The sequence below is a fragment of the Notolabrus celidotus genome, chromosome 15 (genome assembly GCF_009762535.1).
Source record: "Notolabrus celidotus isolate fNotCel1 chromosome 15, fNotCel1.pri, whole genome shotgun sequence".
Classification (NCBI taxonomy): domain Eukaryota; kingdom Metazoa; phylum Chordata; class Actinopteri; order Labriformes; family Labridae; genus Notolabrus; species Notolabrus celidotus.
The window spans coordinates 29,425,983-29,447,631 of record NC_048286.1 but is presented as its reverse complement, the minus strand read 5'-3'; the positions used below and the strand labels follow the sequence as shown (position 1 = coordinate 29,447,631).

At 38.8% G+C, this 21,649-nt stretch overlaps 1 protein-coding gene across 12 annotated transcripts in view; it reads right to left on the bottom strand.

Annotated features, from left to right (window-relative positions):
* The window catches only part of ctnnd2b (catenin (cadherin-associated protein), delta 2b), a 237,275-nt gene that overhangs the window by 161,498 nt on the left and 54,128 nt on the right, over positions 1-21,649 (bottom strand). For all 12 annotated transcript variants that reach the window (XM_034702134.1, XM_034702144.1, XM_034702136.1 and 9 more), the window contains one exon: positions 6,297-6,433. In XM_034702134.1, the coding sequence (XP_034558025.1) occupies positions 6,297-6,433 (137 nt within the window). The remainder of the gene's footprint in view (positions 1-6,296; positions 6,434-21,649) is intronic.

The window sequence follows — 21,649 nt, the reverse complement described above, 5'->3', positions numbered from 1 at the left end:
ACAATTACCGTAAAGCTGATTGTTTTCAAAAAGGCTGCTAATCCTGTTCTTTTTATCATCTCATATGTCATAACACCAATCATAAACAGAGTGAGTGTTTAAGTATCGGTGCTTTAAACTACTGTGTTGAAAATGTGAATGATGTGGTAGGTGAAGAGAAGAATCAAAGTTTAATTAAGCTTACAGAGAAAATAAAGGTTGAATCTGTGTTTTCTCTGTAAGCCTAATTAAAGCTCAGCTTTCAGTCTGGATTCACACGCGTTGTAGGTCAGACCTGCGAGGAGTTGTTTCCTGCTGCACTGCCAATTAAAGCCAGCTCAGACTTTACAGACAACAGAAGCATTTTTAAATATATTTTACAGGGTCTCTCAGTACAGTACTTTTTACCCTTTTAAAAATGATCTCTCATAATGAAGCACTTCATCACTCTTTAATGCATCGTCATGTTTTCGGCTCTCATGACAGGGTGAATACAGGACTGTCTCCTGTTGCCCTTTTGTAAAAACACAGCAGGAGGTAATGTTTACAGCATGATCGGAGTAAGAAGGTAAACTTCTTTCCAGTTAATGAATAAACAGAACAGGACTGTATGGCTGTTCTCTCTCTGTATATTAATATGGACGGCCTGCCCCCATCTCCTCCCACACTAAGAAGTGAAGCCAAAACCGTACACCTTTTAGAGCCAAGACATGCACAGATATATTGCTTGGGGAGGCTGTTGGAGTCTCTAGCCAGAACACAAATTTAACTTTAGCCAATCAGCGTCAATGATCTCTCAGGTCAGTACGGTCCAAAGCAGAACAGATGCTTTCGTTGATTTGAGGTGGACACTCATGGTTATGGAAAGTTCAATGACAATGGGGTGAAACAAAGCTTCACCTGGAAGTCAGAAGTATCAACAACCTGCAGTGGACCATGAAGTCTAACTACACACTTTAACAGCCTTGCAGCAGGACGCTCTATGGCATGTATGTTTACATTTTACAGCCATGCTCAATCTCTGGAAATACATGTTAAGTGGTGTGAGATTATTATAACCAGGCACCGGTGAAAACAATGAAAATGTGTACTTTTAAAATCAGAAAATATTTGCAGCAACTCCTCAATTTTTACTAAGTGAACGAATATGAAGATATTCGAAAATCATGTCCCATCCCTAGTTTGTATTTATTTTTCCTCTCACCGTGCCTCCTGTACTCTGCTATAGTCCTGCAGAAGCCTCATTTGTTAACAAAGTTGTCAATCATGACATCACATCCTCTTTCTTCACTCAAATATCAGTAATAGTCATTTTAGATCAGTTGCACTTACTACTTTTAATCACAACCCCTGTTTTAAGTCGTATTTGCTCTTGAATAAGAACAACATACATGCTCTGTGAGTCAAGACGCACAGATATGGGTTTCATTATCTTATAAATGAAGAAATAATGAAAGCTTAAAAGTGCTGGGTGTAGTATTTAGCAGCATTTAGCAGAACAGACTGGAGTATAATATTCACAAGTATGTTTAAATCAATTTATTATCACTTGAATATATATGTTGTTTATGCTCCAATGAGCCTTTTCTATCAAAATAAGGAGCCTGTCCACTCCCTCATCTTGCACCGCCATCTTTATACAGTAGTACATTCAAACTTGTAACGACATGTGTTATGTATAGTATTATTATTATCATTATTATTTTTATCATTATTATAATTTTTTTCAATTTCTATCTAGCTTTATAATTTATCCTATTGTACATTTTATACAGTTTATTTCTGTATATTTTTTAGAGTTATAAGTTTAATTCTATTGTTTATTTTCTTATAGTTAAATACTTTACTTGAGACCATTTCTTTTTAGGCATCTGGAGGACTGCTCCTTACAAATTTCACTGTTACACCATAACAATGACAATAAATATATCTTATCTTACATTTTGTGTTTGTGTAAGTCGGGAGCTTCTTGTCCTTGAAGGCCACCGTTGCTTGTGGAGCTTCACCAACAGGAGGGGTGAGTAAGAGAGCTTTTAAATTTCCCTATCTGCTAGATATTGCTAAATATCCCCATTACTACACTCTGCACTTTTACAGCACCAGAGAAGTACCAAATACTTTTTGGGAATCATATATCAAACAACTTGAAGGATTTAGTTGGAGTTTCCTGCAGATCATTGTCTGCAGATAGATGAACATGTTCTGAGCTTCTTGATATTTTTATGGACTGACTTGATCGTCATGTGTTACCAGGCGACGAGCAAAAGACAGCTAATCAATACCCTGAGCTGCTTTCACTTAATCCTTCATTCAATCTGACAATATGTCAGATTTTTCAAAAGAGGCACATCTCACAGTGGCATGAAACTCTTTCAGAGCGGGTACTTCACACTGCTTTCCCCTACAGCAGATGTGTCGACAGCAGAGATGATGAACGATATGACGACAAAAGCTGACAGATGTGATAAATACAACGTCGAATGGCTAATCAATCTCATGTGGGTCGAAGGAAATGGGAAAAACAGCAGCAGGGATCTCCTGGTGTGAGTCAGCAGAGGCAAAAGAGTGTGATTGGCAGTGTGTACACAAGTGTGTGTGTGTGTCTGCGGACCGCATGCAAGCACGCCTGTGTATCCAAGTGTGTGTGAAGCCTTTTCTTGGTCTCTCATGTATGACCTTGTCTTTATGAAGCAAAATGAACAGGAAGCTGTGTGCAGGCTGCTCCCTTTTGTACAGCCAGGCAACAAACACTGGCAGAAGCCCAAACATATTGAAAAATGCCACAGTGTAGAAACAAGTGTGAAAGGAAGTGACAAATGACTGGCTTAAAAAATATAATAACTTCACTGTGGTGCAGGGGCGTGAAATAAAATGAGTCCAGCTTTTAGAGGAAGAAGAAGGGAGGTAGGGGAGACCATTCGTCTTCACTCTCTCCGAGCAGCCGACACACCCACCATTCTTCTCTTTTTCTTTTTACACACTCTCAACAGAAGGCCATTACTGAACCCTGCATGGACCATATGTGTGTGTGTGTCCGAGTTAACATGACCCACTTAGACTAGACATGGACTTTCAGAACTTTTGTAGTAACTCAAACTGAGGTTCCACTCTAAAACATGCAGAATCCATTATTTTTCCACTCCCCAGCATATTCACCGGCTATCTTTAGCGTCTTAGTCTCAGAGTACATTTCCTCACATCCTGTAGTACCCAAGGACACACACAACGTCCACAGTGTCAAGTATCCACTCGACTGTGCCCCAACCCACCCACACATGCACAACTGCACGCTGGAGAAAGTTCATCTTCAATTCAGAGCCAAGATTCATAGCACTGCGGTCTACTATAAAGCTAAAAGAGTGCTTCATTTATTCACAGAGTGCTCACTTAGCATGGCAGGAGTCGTTTTTTTAAAAAGGATTAAAATTGATGCCAACACCAGAGGTATTATCATTTCTTATTCCACGCATTCCTACCCTCTTGTCAAAAGTGTGCGACTGCACTACCCATAATGCAGTTTCACTTTCATCAATCTGATCAGAAATTCAGCTTGCATGCCAACTTCTTCCTGACTCCACATCCTGGGGTATTTTTAAATCCTCAAACTGGTAGTCATTAGCACCAACAGACACTGAATTGATGCAGTGTTTGATTTAAATCTCCTCTTCGGATACACAAAAAGCTTTATTAATCTCATGCAGTAGCAACCCCAAAGACCAGTAAACAGTTTAAATACATAATGAGATCTCACACTGACATTAGGTTTAATCTCTTCTATATTTACTGTATGTTGATTGGTGCTAATCCTGTGTACAAGTAAGCTGATTGGAAGTAAAATACAGTGGTAGTGTGGATTTTGGGGGAGTCCATCTGTTCCACACTTTTGTAAGGATTTAAATATCTGCATGTCCTCTGGTTGGATTAACATTACATTTGGCAGACAGATAAATGGTCCTCAGATGTTATAACTTAATGATTTTGGTGATCCCCTAAATATTTTTTTATCTGATTCAACCAACAGAGAGTCAAAATGTCCTCTCTCATAGCGTGACGGGATAGCACCAAAACCAATGATCTATTTTCTATCAGCAAAATCTCTGCTCCATATTTATATCCAATGTTAACATTTGGTTTCCTGACTGGCAATTAGCATTACAGTGAACTAGATGCTGCTGACACTCCTAAAGAATTTCAATCTAGTTAAATCTGACATTTGACATCACAAGATCTAATCATCTTCATGACAAGTGAGTCAAATACTTAAAAGCTCTCATTTAGATGTTGCTTTCACCTCTGTTATTGACTTAATTTGATTCTGACCATGGTAAAAAGTGTTGCCTGAAAGTTATGGTTTGATTGTGTCCACTATGGCTTTTCAAAATGAAAGAGACTGCATCAGAGAACTGACAGGAAACTCACTCAGTATTGTAATGTTATCCTGCTTCAACAACCAATGTGGGGAAATTCAATTCCAGGAAGTCATCAGATTGGAACAAACAAGTTTGAGCATTATTAGTTCAATCTGCAACTTTCTAAAAGAGGGTGAGGTCCACATTAAGGAAGAAGAGAGATTATAAGAATGTAGTAAATTTACAAGAACGAAGTCCTCATACTTCAAGAATAAGGGTGATTAAAAGTCTGAATTAAAATCTGATTAAATTTGCTTTATGCTTTTACTTTCCCTTTATTTTTATTTTATTTTTATTTTTTTTTCCTGTTTATTCTTGTCGATGTTGTAAATCTTTTTCTTTGTAAATTTTCTTTAAAGTGTGTTTCTGCATTGGGTATCAAATCCTATACTGAAGGATGAGTTAAAAATGAGCTGTTTATTTACAGAAGATAGTCTTAAATTTAAGAAAACTCATCCAATGCTGACATGCTGCCACATCTTTGTTTTGTCTTAGTATTACAAAAAAATAAAAAAATAAGGGTGTACATTTATGAACATAAGGTCCTTATTTAAGAGAATAAGTTGTAAATGTAGTCTATGGTTAGCATGTGTGTTGCTTGAAGGAGCCGCCTGCATTACAATTAGGAACTTAGAGGATCATGTTAAGAGGAGGTGTCATAAATAACTTGAAAAAACTTCATGCATAAAGAAGGCAGGCTAATAGGCCACCTAAATGATAGATCTGACTGTGGTAACCTATGTCCATTCCCTTAAATTAATCTGTTGCTCTCATTTATTCTAGTGGCATGTGTGACATTTTTAGATTTCAGCTACAGCACCGACCATATCAAACCGAGCAGCATGGATTATTAAAATGAATATTTTAAACAAACTTTAAAATAATAAACACATGTAAGGCTCTGGTGTTGAAGGATGACATCATTAAACCACCATCAATAACTTTCAGTAACATTTTTCATGTGCAAAGCCAGACAGGTAAACAAAATGTTTCAAGGTCACTCATCCTCTTCCTCTTTCTTCATCAGCTAACAGAGCTCCTTGATAAAATAAAGTGATTGGTCAGTAGGCGGGGTTTATCAGAGGATGATTTCTTCTATGAAACATATCCTGCTCCAGGTGACCATGGGGATCTACCCCGGTAAGAAGTGAAGCCCCTGTGTTGTCATGAAACCCCAGAATAAACCCTGAAGTAACCTTAAATCCTGCTCCCTACAGGCCCCTGAAAGTTTCAGAGCTCTTTACAACATTTAGATTCTGCAAACATTTGTAGATGTCTGTTTGTTTAGAATAATGGCGCACATAGTGTTTTATATGTCAAAGGAAAAGACAACTATGTGAACATCAGGATCAGTCTTTAGTTCAGAACATGACTAACAGTAAAGAAAATCTACTCATCAAAAAATAGAAATATAAAAACATGATAAAGACGAAATCCAACAGAGTCATGAATATTTCAACCTTCATGAATACAGATTAAGGACCAAAGACAAAGTCTAGCCATACAGCCTAAAGTTAGCTTTCCTTAAGCACAAAGTCAAAGTCTGGGATTTGTTTTATTCCTTTCTCACTAAAAGTACCTCCAACTAATCTGCTCAGACTTTGACAAAAATGAAGTGAAGCGATGCCTCCTACAACATTAGAGCAATCCAAAATTACACTGAGCGGCTGTGGCCTCGGGCGCCCAGCTAACAGATAAAAATGTGGCAACATTTTTGTGACACATTAGCTCAGATGATTCCATCATTTGTGTTTAGTGTTCATTGTCGCCCTGTTTATCCCAGAAAAGACTTGAGGGAACTTATCATCACTGTTTTTTCTGGTGTTCATTTTTCATTAATTATGATGAACCTTGTTATAAGCTGCACAAACACACACCTACACCTACATAATATAAAACATTTCTAACCTGTTCCTTGACGGAGGCGAGGATGGCGGAGGTGGTTTCAGACTCGGAGCCGTCTCCGTTGGAGGCGTTGAGGACGGGGCTCAACATGGCGGCAGCGCTGGCAGTGTCAGTCGCCACCTCAGGCACTGGCATACCTCCTGCGAAAACAAGGAAACATGCAACTCGTTAATTATTATTAAAAATACTTTGACATGTCGGTGCTTAGTCTGAGTGGCTGTCACACCTACACTCTCCATCAATCTTACACGAACACATGGAAAAGGGTGGAAGGAAGTGAGAAGCAGACATTCAGACAGAACATACTGACGTGACATGGTTCAGCAAAATATAAGAACAATAAGTGTATTCAAATTATATTACTACCTGACTCTCTCACTGAGCAAAGGTCTCACATAATGAAAAACATGTTTTCCTTGCCTATACATATAAACTATTGTCATCCCTTAGCCTAGAAACCCTGCTAAGTGAGGAAGCAACAGACCCCCTACATGGTTTCTGTAGCCCACCTACTGGGAAATACCGCTTCTACAAGGTGATTTAAATGTGTTCCTGTAATGACATAGAAACAGGAGTGATTTGCATAACACGAATGCAAAACCATTCCTCCTGCAATTCCACCTCCTCCTGTGCTGTTGTGATTTCTTTTTGTTGCTGAATCAAGATGTCAAAGGTCAAAGCCAGATATGCAATCTGCCCTGTTGTTGGTTGCAAGAAGCAGCACAAAAGTCCACGTTCTGTCCAGAGAAACAACGAAAACTGTGGTTTCATTTGATCTTTAACAACAATGAGGTGGTTATGATTGATGGTAAGTGTCACCACTTTAATAATAATAATACATTTGATTTAAAGGCGCCTTCCTGAGCCCTCAAGGTCACCGTACAGGGCAGAGTTTAAAAAAGAACAATATAAAAATCAGGCTGATAAAATCAATAAGGCATGATACAGTGAAAATAATAAATAATATGTAATAATATCTGCAGTTTTCTAAGAAACATATAGCTTAGTACTTGGGCAATTTCTTCTGGAGAGTTCACCATGTTTGTTTTGGTGTTTTTCCACCTCTGCATCTGCCTGAAACCCTCTCCACTCCCCCTCTAAGGGGCAATGAGGCAGCCAATCACAGTAGGGCTTCATTATCATAGCATCCATGCCCACTTAGCTCACTGCATGGATGGGGTTAGAAACTTACATTCAAAAACCACCTCAAGACCTACCTGCTCAAAAAAGCATACAACACATGACCTCTACCCCCGCCCCACCTCTGTCTTTGTTATGTTTTATTTACCTGTTTTATTTTGACTTTTATTTTATGTAAAGCAACTTTGAGTATTAAGAAAAGTGCTATATAAATCCTATGAATTATTATTTATTATTAGAGGCTGACGATTCCTCCACAAAAGCCTGAAATTGGGGGGGGGTTTTGCCTCTGAATTTGAAACCTTGCTTAAGAAAACCAGGACATGGTAAACAGCTTAAAATACCATTATATGGGACTTTCACATACTTAATTATGATTTATCAGAACCCCATAATAATGGTAATCACCAATAACCAGGTGCAGCCTGATCAAACATGAACTATCAAATCAAGTGGGCAAAGAAGTCCAGCACTTTTCACTTCTGCCTGTTGACACTGTGGCAAAATTCATAGTTTCTATTAGCATCACATTTGAACACACTGGCCAATACATTTTCTAGAAAGTGTCATTTCAGTATTGTTGCCTCTTTAGGGTCATCCTGTTGAGATTGCTCACTGTAATGTATTGTAATGTAATGTAAAATCTCTTGGATGTATTTGTGTGCAGGATCATGTACAACTGGAGCTTTACCCAGCATGCATTTGGCAGAGGTCAGTGGCACATCCTGGACAGGTACATGAGTATATCTTTAGAACAGGAAATCTAGGTCAGTGAGACAGAAGTTTGCAGACTCCAAAGGCTTTAACATCAATACTTGTGCCAAAGTGTACATGCATAGGATGATTTATGGATGTGTAGTACTGCAAAAAATGGTACCATTTTTAGAAATAAAACAGGATGAGTACTTTTAGTAATCCAGAGTCTGTAGGTTTGTGTTCTAGGACAGGTAAGTCCTTGTAAAAAAGAGATGGGTGTTTCCATTTATATTAGAAAGGTACACATCTGGCATGTCGTTGCTACAGTGCGCTTGAGTTATTTGTACCAGAGTCTTTATAAAGTAATATAGTACAAGCAGAGCCCACATAACAAGCAATGTTTTAATCACATTTTTAGGAGAGCATGAAAGGAAAAGCAGTATTCATTGTAGCTGTTATTATTATTGTAGTAATAAAGTTGTCCATTTATGGCATCTCTTTTGGCAGACAACAAAATTATAAAAAGCATAAGTCTGGCAATATTCATTAATGTTGTAGATGTTAACAGTTTTAATGAAAAGACCAACAATGTGTGAGCTGGTCTCCCTGCTGTCTGTGGCTCTCTGCCACGAGCCCAATGACTGCTACTGAAGACTTTAATATCTAAAACATGTCATCAACGTTTTATTTGTTGCAAACTTTTTTCTCGGTGCAGATTAACTGACAATTGGAGGTGTTATGAGGCCAAACGATGGCTGCATGCCACAAAGGAAAAACTATATCAGCCTGACTTTCCATCAGTCTACCAAAGGCAAAGAGGTGGAAGTGAGGCAAGCTTTGAGCTTTCTGGCAAACAAGGACAGCATGCCTTCCTGTCAGTCAACCCAGCCCCTAATAATGCCACTTATTCATTCATCTTTGACTTCATATTAACAAAAAAGGATGCATTGTTACAGTTGTCATAAAAAGAGAAATGAGCCACATAGACCAAAACGTCTTTTTTGTGCTCCACTGTAATCATGTTTTCTGCTGCTGTGAAAATGAGTGTCTAAATATGGGCTGTAGTGGGGTCTCCTTGGCTTTCAGCCTCAAATGGACACTCTCTGCATCTGCTCCACTTCTTTTACTCTAGAGGTTGCTGCTTGTTAAAGCTGGGGTTGGTAGTCACATTTAGATACACTTTTTGTTATACTGGTTAAAATGATCTTTATGTCCCAATGGCAATCAATACATAATGTGTTCTTAAAAAAAGAGCGAAAAAAGCAGCTATTTACAGCCGGAGTAAACCTGGGAGAACACCAACCAATGAATGAATCAGGAGCCAAATTATGAAACCAATCAAATCCCGTCCTGCGGTTCTGCCCTCCTCCTGCGCTGGTAACACACCACACCAGCACACCACACCATCACGCATGAAACATGTTAGCCAGGAAGCATGCTACTGATAGTTTGAAATGCTACATTCAAATTCATGCTAGTTTCCCGTGACTACCAACCCTAGTTTTAAATAGTCTCTTCCAAAAAGGAGGAGGAGTCTGCCATCAATTTGTCTTCTGGTAAAATATTCATTAAGTCAGATCAACAAAGGTTTGATTTGTCCATTTTGCAATGTCAGCCTTTCCTGTCAATATTAGTGCAAAACAGGTGTTATAAAAAAAAAAAAATCTCAATGTTCCTTTAATCTAGTTTAAAGTATTTCTGATATGAAAGTGAAGACTTCATCAAACATCCATGAAATCTTTGTGGGAATTGAAAATTCATACTATCATAAAATTGCATTAAAAATAGCCCCTTATTGTGGTAAAGACCATTTTCCAAGATTGTCTGTGCATAGAAGATCTGATTTGATCATTGTTGAATTTTTAATTTGGGTTAATCTTATTTATTTTTAGATCTAAATTATTCTGTAAATAAGGCCCTACATCACAAAGATAGATGGATACTTCGGATTTAGGTCTTACAGTGGCTTTTATTCCCCAAACAACCCAGCTGTGCACAGCATCTGAGGAACTTGCACACACAGAGAGAGAGAAAGACACGCACACACACGCACACACACGCACACACAGAGAAAAACATGCACACACACACACACACTTTTCAATGCTTGATGCCATGTGTCATCCTGTTCTGGACCCGGCGTTGGAGGACACGGGTTTCACATGTGCCGTGTAATCCTGAAGCAGCACAGAGCTGGTGTAACAGCTGCATCAGCCAGCTTTACACACTGATGAAAGGCTTGTCATGAGGAATCTGCCACATGCACACACATGCACACGCACACGCAGTCACACACACACACTCACACACACACACACACACAAAAAGAGGACAGTTGTGTGCATGAGGCAGCACCGGACTAGACTGGTTTTAAAAAAGAAAAACTAAAGAGAGGAGGCAGAGTGGAGGGATACATGTGTAAAGGAGAAGAGAGAGAGGGAAAGGTGAAACCAGAAGAGTGATGGTGGAGAGGGAAGCAGAGAGAAGGAAGAAGGATGCAATGTGAAGAGACAAGAGGAGAAGGAGGGAGAGGAGAATAAAAAAACCTCTCCTGCATGCTGCTAGGCAACAATCTGTGGTCACTGAAGGCTGCTAATATGGCTGACCTGGCTTTACTCGTCTTCCATTTTGGAGAGTGTTCCTCCCTTTTTACCTATCAAACTAAATTTTTCATAACCATCCACCTTTCTACTTACACTACATATTTTCCTCCTCCTCCTCCTCCACTGCATCCCTCTCCTCCTCTTTTATGCCTCTAAACTTTCTCTCCTCTCCTCCCCTCCCTCCGCCCACTTCTCCACACTTGACCTATTTCAGCGTCTCCTCATCTTTCAGCAGGTTTCTGCTTTATTAGGCAGCACGCAGTGGAGGATGGCAGAAGGAGGATGACCCGAAACGTAGCTTGCTCAGATTTCAACCTGCAACGCTGCGGTGCACCTGAGCCCTCCCAGCATCCCCACCCAACCCATCCACCCTGAGCGGGCACACTCGACTGCTTTTCTGGCCCGCTGACACGGCTACATGCTTCACATTTTTCATGCCATCCCCCCTTTTTTTCTATCCTGCTTTCCTGGAGTTTTTTACTCATCAGCTCAGCTTATCATGAGCTCATATGTGTCTTACATCCTCCCGCTGCACCTTCCTCTTGAATCTATAGCACCTCCCTGCCTACTTACATCCTTACTCAAAGCCTCCAGTCCTTCCTGCTCCTCCCTCTCCCTCTTTACTCTGTCATCACTCAATATCACATTTTGTCATCCTAATCGGTCTCCATTACTCTCTCTCTCTGGAATACAATTCCCCAAATTCCTCTTTTCTTTTATTGTTATCAAGAGGAAGGCCTCTGGTCATGGTTCATGTTGAAAACTATTCACTTTCCTCTGTCATTTACATTTTGACCTATATTAACTCTTTATAAAAAGTACATATATGTTATGATATGTATTATTTAAAGACATAAAAAGTGGGTGTGGCCTCTTGGTTTCAAAAGTAAAGCTTCTGTGAAAGTGCCTGCATGCATTTTCTCGTATGGCCAGTAGGGGGCATTTCCACTGGTAAAAACAAAACAAAAACAAGGGTTAGTTGTTTGTCTACAAGAAAATGTTCCTAATTCTCACTAGATTAATTGGCTAAGTAAAAACCTATGATCTGGATCACTGGTTTCAGTTCTTCTGTATGAAGCATGACTGTCACTTTGTGAGTGAGAGCACCAATTGGAGAAACAACAGGGGTTAAAGTAGGATATGATAAAAGGCCTGGCTTCTTATAATTGATAAATTGTAGGGTTTAACAATTTTATTACTTACTTTTTACTGTTATTTTGTTTTAAATGTTGCTTTATTATTTAACTAATTTTAACTGTTTATCCTATTTTATTCTTATTTATTTATTCATTCATTTATTTTAATTTATCTACTCATTTTTATTGACATTTTTAGCCTTATTTTTATTTTCAACTCGTATCCTTACCCTTTTTAAATGTTTGTATTTTAACTATTTCTATTCTTAATATTAATCTGACGCTTTATCTCATTTTAATTACACATATTCTATTGTTGTCAGTGTGCATTAGTCTCTATTTTAAAATCCATTTTTACTTTTTTTAATATGTCTTGCCATTATTTTATTTCCGCTTCATTTTCAATCAATGTAAAGCACTTTGGGTTGCATTTGACTTGTATGAAAGGTGCTATATAAATAAAGCTTGATTGATTGGTTGATAAGTTACCATCATGACTACAAATAAAGTTAAAGAGCAGCAATATTCTTTCTGTTGTCTTAACTGTTTCATGTCAGGCTTCAGATTAAAACAAGATGAAGACATCTAAAGAGCAAAACTGAAATCATCTAAACGGCAGTCGTTAACAAACTAAGTCATCCTATCATGGCAGCTGTGCCCACTTCATTACAAGGGGATGTGATTGTTCTGAATTTTCTGACCTAAAAAAGTAAATAATAAATTATGGATTTCCATCAAACACCACTTTAAATAAGGAGGTTAATAAGCAGGATCAAATGTGTGATGATACTTTCTCCACACAGTAATGAGCTAGAACTCAACCTGTTAGAGGTGAGCGATGTTAGCTGTTTGTGTTTATTTGCAGGCTGTGCATGTGGTTTTAAAATAAGTTACACTGTTAGCTGTCAGATAACGGCACAGCTAATCGAGCACGTTTCTGTTGAGCACTTTATCGTGTGTCTTTGTAACAACTGCTGTAACGAACTTTGATGCCATCGAGGTCCAGAACTTGGCAGCTCTTTCCAAATCAAGTTAATTAGTAGTGATCAGCAGCGACACCAACCTCTCTCTCTGTCTCTCTGTCTCTCTCTCTCTCTCTCACACACACGCACACACACTTTCTTTCTCTTTCTCTCACATGCAGCAAGGTGCAAGAGAGTTGCCATGGTTATTGTAACACTTTGTTGTGACCCTCTCATCGCCTTTTCATAGCTGTGACAGAACGAGGTGGACAAGTGTCATTTATTGTGATTCTAAGAGATCATCATTTTATGTTACCTTAAATGTCTTTGAGTATATGTATTTGTGTGTGTGTGTGTGTGTGTGTGTGTGTGTGTGTGTGTGTGTGTGTGTGTGTGTGTGTGTGTGTGTGTGTGTGTGTGTGTGTGTGTGTGTGTGTGTGTGTGTGTGTGTGTGTGTGTGCGTGCGTGCTGGACAATATATTCCTGCTGTTTTGGTCTAATAGCAATCACATGCCTGATGTATTCAGTACGTGATTAGGCCACAAGTGTGCCTGCATAAGCTAACAGCACATGTAATGCATGTCATTATCAAAGGTATCCTTCACTTAAAGGTACAGTGCGTAACATTTAGCAGCAGTTAAAAGAACAGACTGTTTATGTCTCCTCAGAATGAACCTTTTATATTATAATGATAAAAAAACATTGTATCTATAAGTGCATTTCAAAAAACTCATGGCCACCTTACAAGGCAAAGTAAAGGAACAACACTGTAAAAGTTTGATGGATAAAGTTAACAGTGGAAAGGATTCTTGTGATCAAAGTGGATATGCCAGCTTAAAAATATATCTACAGAAGTAGCAGGTCCACTTCCTCAGAGGCCGCCATCTTGAACAGCCATATTTCTAAAGTAGCAAAGCAGACAAAGTAATCACATACAGGTTTTTGAATTTAGTGAGTGGCCACTAAAAGTGCACTAGCTGGAAGAAAAAGAAGAGAGTTGTTGTGCTCAAAATATGTGTTATTGATGGTAGATTTGATGGTAAAATCTTGACAATTGGAGGATCATATGTAACAGGCTTCACAGCAGCTTCTTGTCCTCAAAGGCCACCATTGCTTCACTGATGGGAGGGGTGAGCAAGGGAGTGTTTCAATCTAGTGTGGTTGCTAGATATCGCTAAATATTCCCATTTTACACACTGTTCTTAAAAAGTTAATTCAAACATAACATCCTTAGCTAAACTAACTGAGAGGGAAAGCAAACAGTTCAACAAGCATGGTAATGTCTGTTCAAATCTGTGTTCAGCTTGTTAAAACTAAGTTTTTAATTTTTTGTCCCTTTTGCAGAACAGGATTTGTTGTGGAAAAATGTACGAATAAACAGCTTAAGTGACTAACTTACATGAGTTTGGATGTGAAACTTTATGTGCTCAACCAACCATGTAGTAACAAAACCCCTGAGAGTTGAAAAAGAGTGTTATGTGCTTTTGAATTAAACTTTTTAAGCCTAAATATCTCTCCCTCTCAGTTGGACACAAACTTTAAGAATTGAGTGAATCACAGAGACCCGACAGAGAAAAAAGTAACTTATTTAGAAAAGAAGTTTGAAACTTTCCAGCTCACTCTAAAACAGAGTTTCCTTCTGATCGGCATCCTCTGGAGTCACACTGAGTCATACATCCAGAAATAGATTCAGTGTTAAATCAGATGAGCCAGGAAATAGTAACACCAGCTATAAGACAGTTTTCATGAACATTTTAAGGCGGTAATGATGACAGCAATATCTCCCTCAACGAAACCAATCTTAAGAAGTGAGATTTTAATGTTGGATTCCCCGGTGCACAATATCAAGTAATTAGGTTGAGCAGTGTCGCTGTCCTCTACATCATGACCCGACAGCACAACACTGTTTATACAGCCCATGATAATTCAGCATATACCATCATTGCTCCTGTGAAGTCCATTTATTAATTTACCTACTGCTGCTGTTTACTTGGTGTTGATTGCATATCATGCTGTACTGATAGTGTTTGTATAGCGTCTGACACTGCAGCCCCACTTTTCATTTTGAGCACTTTCCCCTCTGCACAGTGCAGGCTGCTGTTTTTCTGTGCATACACGTATAAGGCGTTGTTGTGGAGCAGGACTACAAGCTGCAGAGTGGGATTAAATTGGGGCAGATAAAAAGAGATTGGAGTTTGTGAAAGCTCATTTCTTTACCTTCAAGGAAATCAGAAGCATTTCAAAGTGTATCAACTACTGAGGATGTTTTTGAAACCACTTATAGTTCATCAGAGCTTTGTTGGGAAGGAAAGCCAAACTTATCGCCTGCCTCCTAAAAACGTAACTCTAGGTGGTAATAATGTTCGGTCTTTTATTGGACTGCTGAAGTGCAGACTTAGAAGGAGTTTATTGACCTTAATGTTGACTTTTATGGCTCCCAGAGTATGAACACTCAGGGTTCTGCAGGTCCCCTGACTTCTTCTCTGATGCTACAATAACTGACTTTATCGTGTTGGAGGAAAATTTAGTACAGATAACATTAATGAGGCCCAGAGGATGAAAAAATGATCCCTGACCTAACAGTGTATAACTTCTTTTAAAGCACCACAGGCTGTGGGAGAAGGCTGGCATCAAGTGGGTGCACTTCAAATCTCTAGAAACACAGAGGGGGGTTGGGTCAAATATTCAGGTTATGTGACATGACATCCAGAAATATATAATAAGACGCTGGTCATCATGTGTGCTGTCTTATGGGGGGGATTTCATTTAGAAAACATTTTAATTTATCATGTTTTAACAAGAATTTTAAAAATGATCGTTAAAGATTTTCTCAACTTTGATAATAAGATGTTGAATGAACTCCAGAGGATACCCTGCGATAAAGAAGTGATGATCACTCTCAGATATATTTGTGTTTTATGGCCTGTACTCTGTAAGGAATGATGGCTGTGATGCAAAATAGCATCCCAACCGGATGAAACCGGATCTGAAGTGTGGGGGTTTTGTTGTTTCCTGTTGTGATTCTGTTCTGCATAATCCTCAGCTCACTGTTCATCATCTCAGTAATAGTAATAGTAATAGTAATAGTAATAGTAATACAAATAATAATAATAATAATAATAATAATAATAATAATAATAATAATAATAATAATAATAATAATAATAATAATAATAATAACTGATATTTATGTAGCGCCTTTCAAGAAACCAAAGGTTGCTTCCCAGGGTCAGGTAGGGGGTCTGGGGGTAGGTGGGGATATCTAATGGGAAAACACCTTGAGGAAAAGGTAACTACCCAGCTACCAACCAAATATACAAACAATGTGAAACTAAGTATTGATCTAAACATTAAATATTGATCTAAAGATTATTGCATTGATTTAAAACTGATTTCTTTACGCAGATAAAAAAAAAAAGTCCCCCAGATTCTACGGTTGGTTGCACTTTTGTAGCAACATTGTTCTCATCAGCCTACTTGTGGGTCAGATTAACATAAATGTAACATTTTCATTCACAGTAAAGTCTTAAACATTTGCAAATTTCTGCTGTCATTCTTCACAAATGCAGAAAATAACAGAAGCACCTGTATGAGCTCTTCTTTCCTGTAACTTTTCTGTCTTCTTACTCAATCCTGTAACACTGCTAAAGTCCATACTGGGCTGGACTTTAGTTTTGTGCTCTCCAAGTAAACCAAGAGTATTATCAAAAATATCCTCCATGCTAACAATGCTTTTTGAAACTGAGTTTTTTGCGAAATTGTCACCAGGAAGAGTTGAAATCATAAACTTTGCAAGTGTGCAAGAATCCTTTCTACAGACTGGTTTGATGTGACATGTGTGATCTGGTTGGTCTGATCTGGGTAGGTGTCAGATAAGGTGATATACTGTATAACACAGCAAAGCAAACCCCCCTTTTTTAACATTTTTCCACAGCAAACAATCATGATGACAGAATAAGAAGATGATGATGAAGAATGGGACTTACATGTGTACAAGACGAGATTAGCAAAGAGAGAAGCTGTATCATTTTGTCCACAGGGGCCGCCAGAATCAACACAAACAGAGAGTTTCTCACAGGAGCTTTAACATGAGTGAGAAAGCATTGTAGTTGCAAGCATATTAGCATGTTGATCTAAGCATTTTACTCAATTCCTGTTTTGATATTTTCAACAAACTAACCTACAGTACTGTTTTGCTTATGATTATGTGAGTTTCCAAAACAGTGCTGCACAACATTCCTCTCCACTGATGGTGAATGAAGTTTTGAATCAGTCCTGTGCACGACTTCTCTCTGACAACTTTATAAAGATAGCTTGAACTATTTCAAATCTGATCCTTGAAGTGGATCAGAGACTAAGTAGAGTATCCTGCGGCCCGTTTGCCTATAGAACACCACAAGAGAGTAGCTCTGGTTTGGACTGTACAAACAGGGCAGGCAGCCAAATATAGGTCAGCTCAACAGACCGTGTCCAAGCCCTCATCACACAACTGACCAGTACAAAGCAGCTTTCCCCAATAACAGCCGTCAGAACTAGGTTATGGAAGCCCAGAGCCCAGATACAGACAAGACTTTGAATATGGATTAGGCCTAAAGGCTTTATTTCACTGAAGTATAATCTTGGATTTTTACGTCTATATTACCGCTTTGAAATGCGGGGGTATTTAGCCCCACATTTCAAAGCGGTAATCTCTGATGTTGCTGTTATATTGTAAATTCAGCCTTGATTGACATGCTCGACACGGGGAATATTGAGTTTAATCTTTTGACCTTTTAAGCTCATCACTCAGGTTTGAGACAGGCATGTGTTGGTGAAGACAGAATTCATCACAGATGCAGCAAATCAGCCAATGTCCATGTTCAAATGTTGTTTCGCTGCATGTGATGTGTACTTGCATGCACGAGTGTATTCTTAAATGAAGTGTGTGTGTGTGTGTGTGTGCACAGAGCACTGAGGCATTGTTGTGTTGTTTATTTGTGTGTCCTCCTTCTGGGATGTGATAGTTTGTTATGTGTTTGACGGGCAGTCCCCCGCCGCCTCATTAAAACTTGCTGCAGTGTTTTGTTTTGGCTTCACCAGTCATCTGTCCCTTTGTCTAGACCCTGTGCCCACGACTCAGCTTCCTAAATTAACAACACTCTAACACTCACATTAACAATGTAATTAGCACTGTCTGTGTCTCACTGAGTATTTATTAAGACCTGCAGACCAGGGCGGGTGAATGCCTTTAGTTCTCTTCACCCCTCAGAGTTGTCTGATGTGTGAATGGTTTTCTTTCAACCATCTTCTCTCAAACAGAAAAGTAAATAAGACAAAGTAAATTAAAGATGGGGCATCAGGACTGAAGGTTGAGTGTTTAATCCTCTGATCTGTGTTCTGCATTGTGCATGAGAACAACTCCAAGTGCAAAGAGTTCCATGTGAGGGATGATGGACAGGGAGAAGCTTGTTAAAGCGAGACCCTGACAGGGTGAGCAGGACCCCAACATGAAGCAGCGGGGTTCCTCAACGCCGCTTCATAAATGATCCTGCCTCTTATACAGCTTCTCTATTAACAAAGTAATACATTTACTCCAAATGTTGATTTGCTGTTAAGTCTGTGTGGTCAGAAGTGCATGCCGTCGTGACAGGAATTTTGCATACTGTTCTTCCCTTCTCCCCTTCTGTTTGCATTTTGGGCTATAAGCCCCAGACTAAAACTAGCCCTGCTGTCACATGCCTGTGGACTCTCGGGTGCCTTTCGGTTAAAAGGTTGATTCTTCTTAACTGGAAGAAGCGAAAGCCAGCATGCTTCATGAAGGACTCTTGGCTGGAGGATTACCTTGACCTGCTAAATATGGAGAGAGCTGCTGGTCTCTTAAAAGACTTTGACCGAGGTCTGAGTGGGCTCTGGGACATTGTCAGGAGAGGTCTGGGTTAGGAGTTTTGTACTGTATTTATCATGGTGTGTTCATGGTCATGTTCATTGTCGTCTACCTGCTGCTGTTATATCGGCTATTCAGCCTCCTAGTTATTTCGTTGTGTACCGTAACTCACCCATCATGGATTGGTTATGAATTATCATGCACCCCCAGTGTCATGTCCAGTGTTGTCTCCTATTATATTGTATCTTTTCTTTCCTATGTCTGTTATTGTGTTGTCTTTTTTACATGTTTTAATGTAAAGCACATTGAGTTGCCCTCATGTATGAAATGTGCTATACAAATAAAGCTGCCTTGCCTTGCCTTGCCTTTTGTCTCTGTGTACTTGCATTTTTGAAAAATCTAAATAAAAAAAACCCCCAAAATCCAAATGTTGATTTGGGAATGATTATATTGATTTAAAAATGATTATAATTCTTCTGTTGAAGATGGTCTGTTACAGTCACAGTTTGAGCAGCACCCATATAATGATAATTTAGCAGCTAATTCAGCTGTCAATAATCACATTAAACTTGAACATTTCCACTGATGCTGAAGTAAAACAAGGTGCACAGGACCACATGAATGAGTGCCGCACATGATTGAGATTTTCTGCCTTGTCACTGTCGGAGATTGTGATGCTGACGGAGTCTGTGATGTTTACTGAATTTCCCTTCTGGGTAAATAAAGTATTTCAAGAATCAAGAATCAAGTGAGCTCGCACACACAAGGAATTTGACGTGGTGATTGGAACACCGGTACTTGACAAGACAGTAAGGACAATAAATATAGAAACCTAAAGACATATCTAAAAACTCTAAATAAAAAATAAAAATACTAACTGTACAAACAAAAGTATAGAAGCACTTTTAAAGACATGAATAAGTTAAAATAGCCTAAGCCAGAGTGCACATTTTAGTAGATGAATGTAATAATAAATTAATAATATGTTAGGTATTTCTGATTCTGATTCATTTCTATTCATCAGTCCTTAAACATCACACTACCCCATATCATGTCCCTTTACTTCATGCCTCATCCTCAACTTCGTCGACTTTACAGCCTAAAGCTTTTTGTGCTCATAACCTCTCCTGCCTTTCTTCTGCTGTTTTTATCCCCTTTCTTTTTTTTCTCACCATAAATAATCTCATGTCAGACAACCAGACTTCTTTCTGCACTTTATATGATCACAGCTAGTCCTCAAGAGCCTGTAATTAGAGCTGCAGCCTGTTCCTCGCAGCGACTGCCTGTCATTTCTGGAAAGCAGAAATAATGGAGAGTGTATGTCTGATATTTTTTAAGTAGATGGTCTGTTATTCAGAAATATCAGACTGTTGCTATGAGCTGTTGCTATGTAATGACCAATCAGGATCAAGTTTTCACACAGTCAAGCTTATAGTAGTTTCTCCTCACACAATATTAAGTAGGAATGTGTCCACTCAGTACATGAAGCCAGTAGCTTCCAAAATACTAATGAGACAAGTTATGATCAACAGGAAGCCTGCAGAGAGAAAAGGAAATAAAACGTGTGTAAACTGTCAGTTTGAAGTACTACAATTATTTTTGTACATTCAACCTTTCTGTACGACCTCATGGTTACAGAGACATTCAACGACTGATCCTTTCAAATCTATTGAGTGATTAAGCCTCAAACAGCTCATTAAGGAGAAACATGACTGACAATGAACACTAATGTGTCTCTGTATCTGCCAAATCCATTTGAGTAAAACACGTTTGACAGTTTAGCGTTGTCAGTGTTTTTTTGTTACAGCTTTTTTTTCTGCCTCAGTTGCAACTTCAGGATCTGAAATGAGGCCAATTTTTTTTTTTAAATCAAGTTCCCTGAATAGCCACCTTAGTCTGGCTCCAAAAGCAAATCAATCTCCATTGAAGCCCCGTGGTCCAGTGCCAAAGTCTACAGGCAAAATGGACTTTCACAACCTGGAACAAAAAAAAGAAAGAAGAAAGAAAGAAAGAAAACTTGTAGACAGAAATTTGAATGCTGTATCTCACCTCTACTTGTAGGTAAAGATTGACGAAAAACATTTCGGTTTAATCTTAAAAAAAAAAAAAAAATTAATTAAAAGCAGACCATCTCATCCTTTGACATTGAATGCTAAGAACTCTAAGTGGAGTTGGCTAAATATATACGAGAGAAATGGCCTCCCAGAGGCCCCTTTGAGAAAATAATGCAACATGTCGACACAAACAGTGTAAAACAACATGTTGAACCATCTGATGTTTCTTCTGTTTTTTTATGTACTATTTTATTTGTCTTTGTTCAACAATGTGTATTCAACATATCTCACTCCTGTTCATACAAACCCAAACACAGTTCAGCTCTCAAGCTGAGCAAATATCAGAAAAAAGAACAACTGACCTGCTGTTATACTTTGAACCAACAAAGATCATTGTGTCTCTCGTTATCTAGCCAACTTCAATTTAAAAACAGCCTTTGCTTCTTTAGAGTGATTTATACTTCTAGGTCGTAGGTTCCCTGTATCCCTGCAGTAGAGGGTGACACAGGAGTGGATTTTTACTCCTGTGTCATCCCACTCCCACAGAAAAAAATCTTGTCCCATCCCACTCCCAGTGAAATGGCTCCCACTCCCATCCCACTCCCATTCAGAATGAATCCCTTTTTTTTTTTTTTCTTTTAGTCTTTAGGCAATACATACCTCACTGAACAAAGTGCATAAAGGCATTACCTTCACTATTCACATGCTGCACCTGAGTTTTGGAAAACTAAGACCTGAGCACTCATCTCAGTTTAGGTGTACACTCCACTTGTGTTTTTTGTCAGCACTTCACCTTCAATTCACATCAGAAAACCTGTTTGTTTTTGCATTATTTGTGGATTTGTGGAATCCCTTGACCTGTGGGATTCCTGAAAAAATGTCAGCCTCTACCCTGCAGTAGC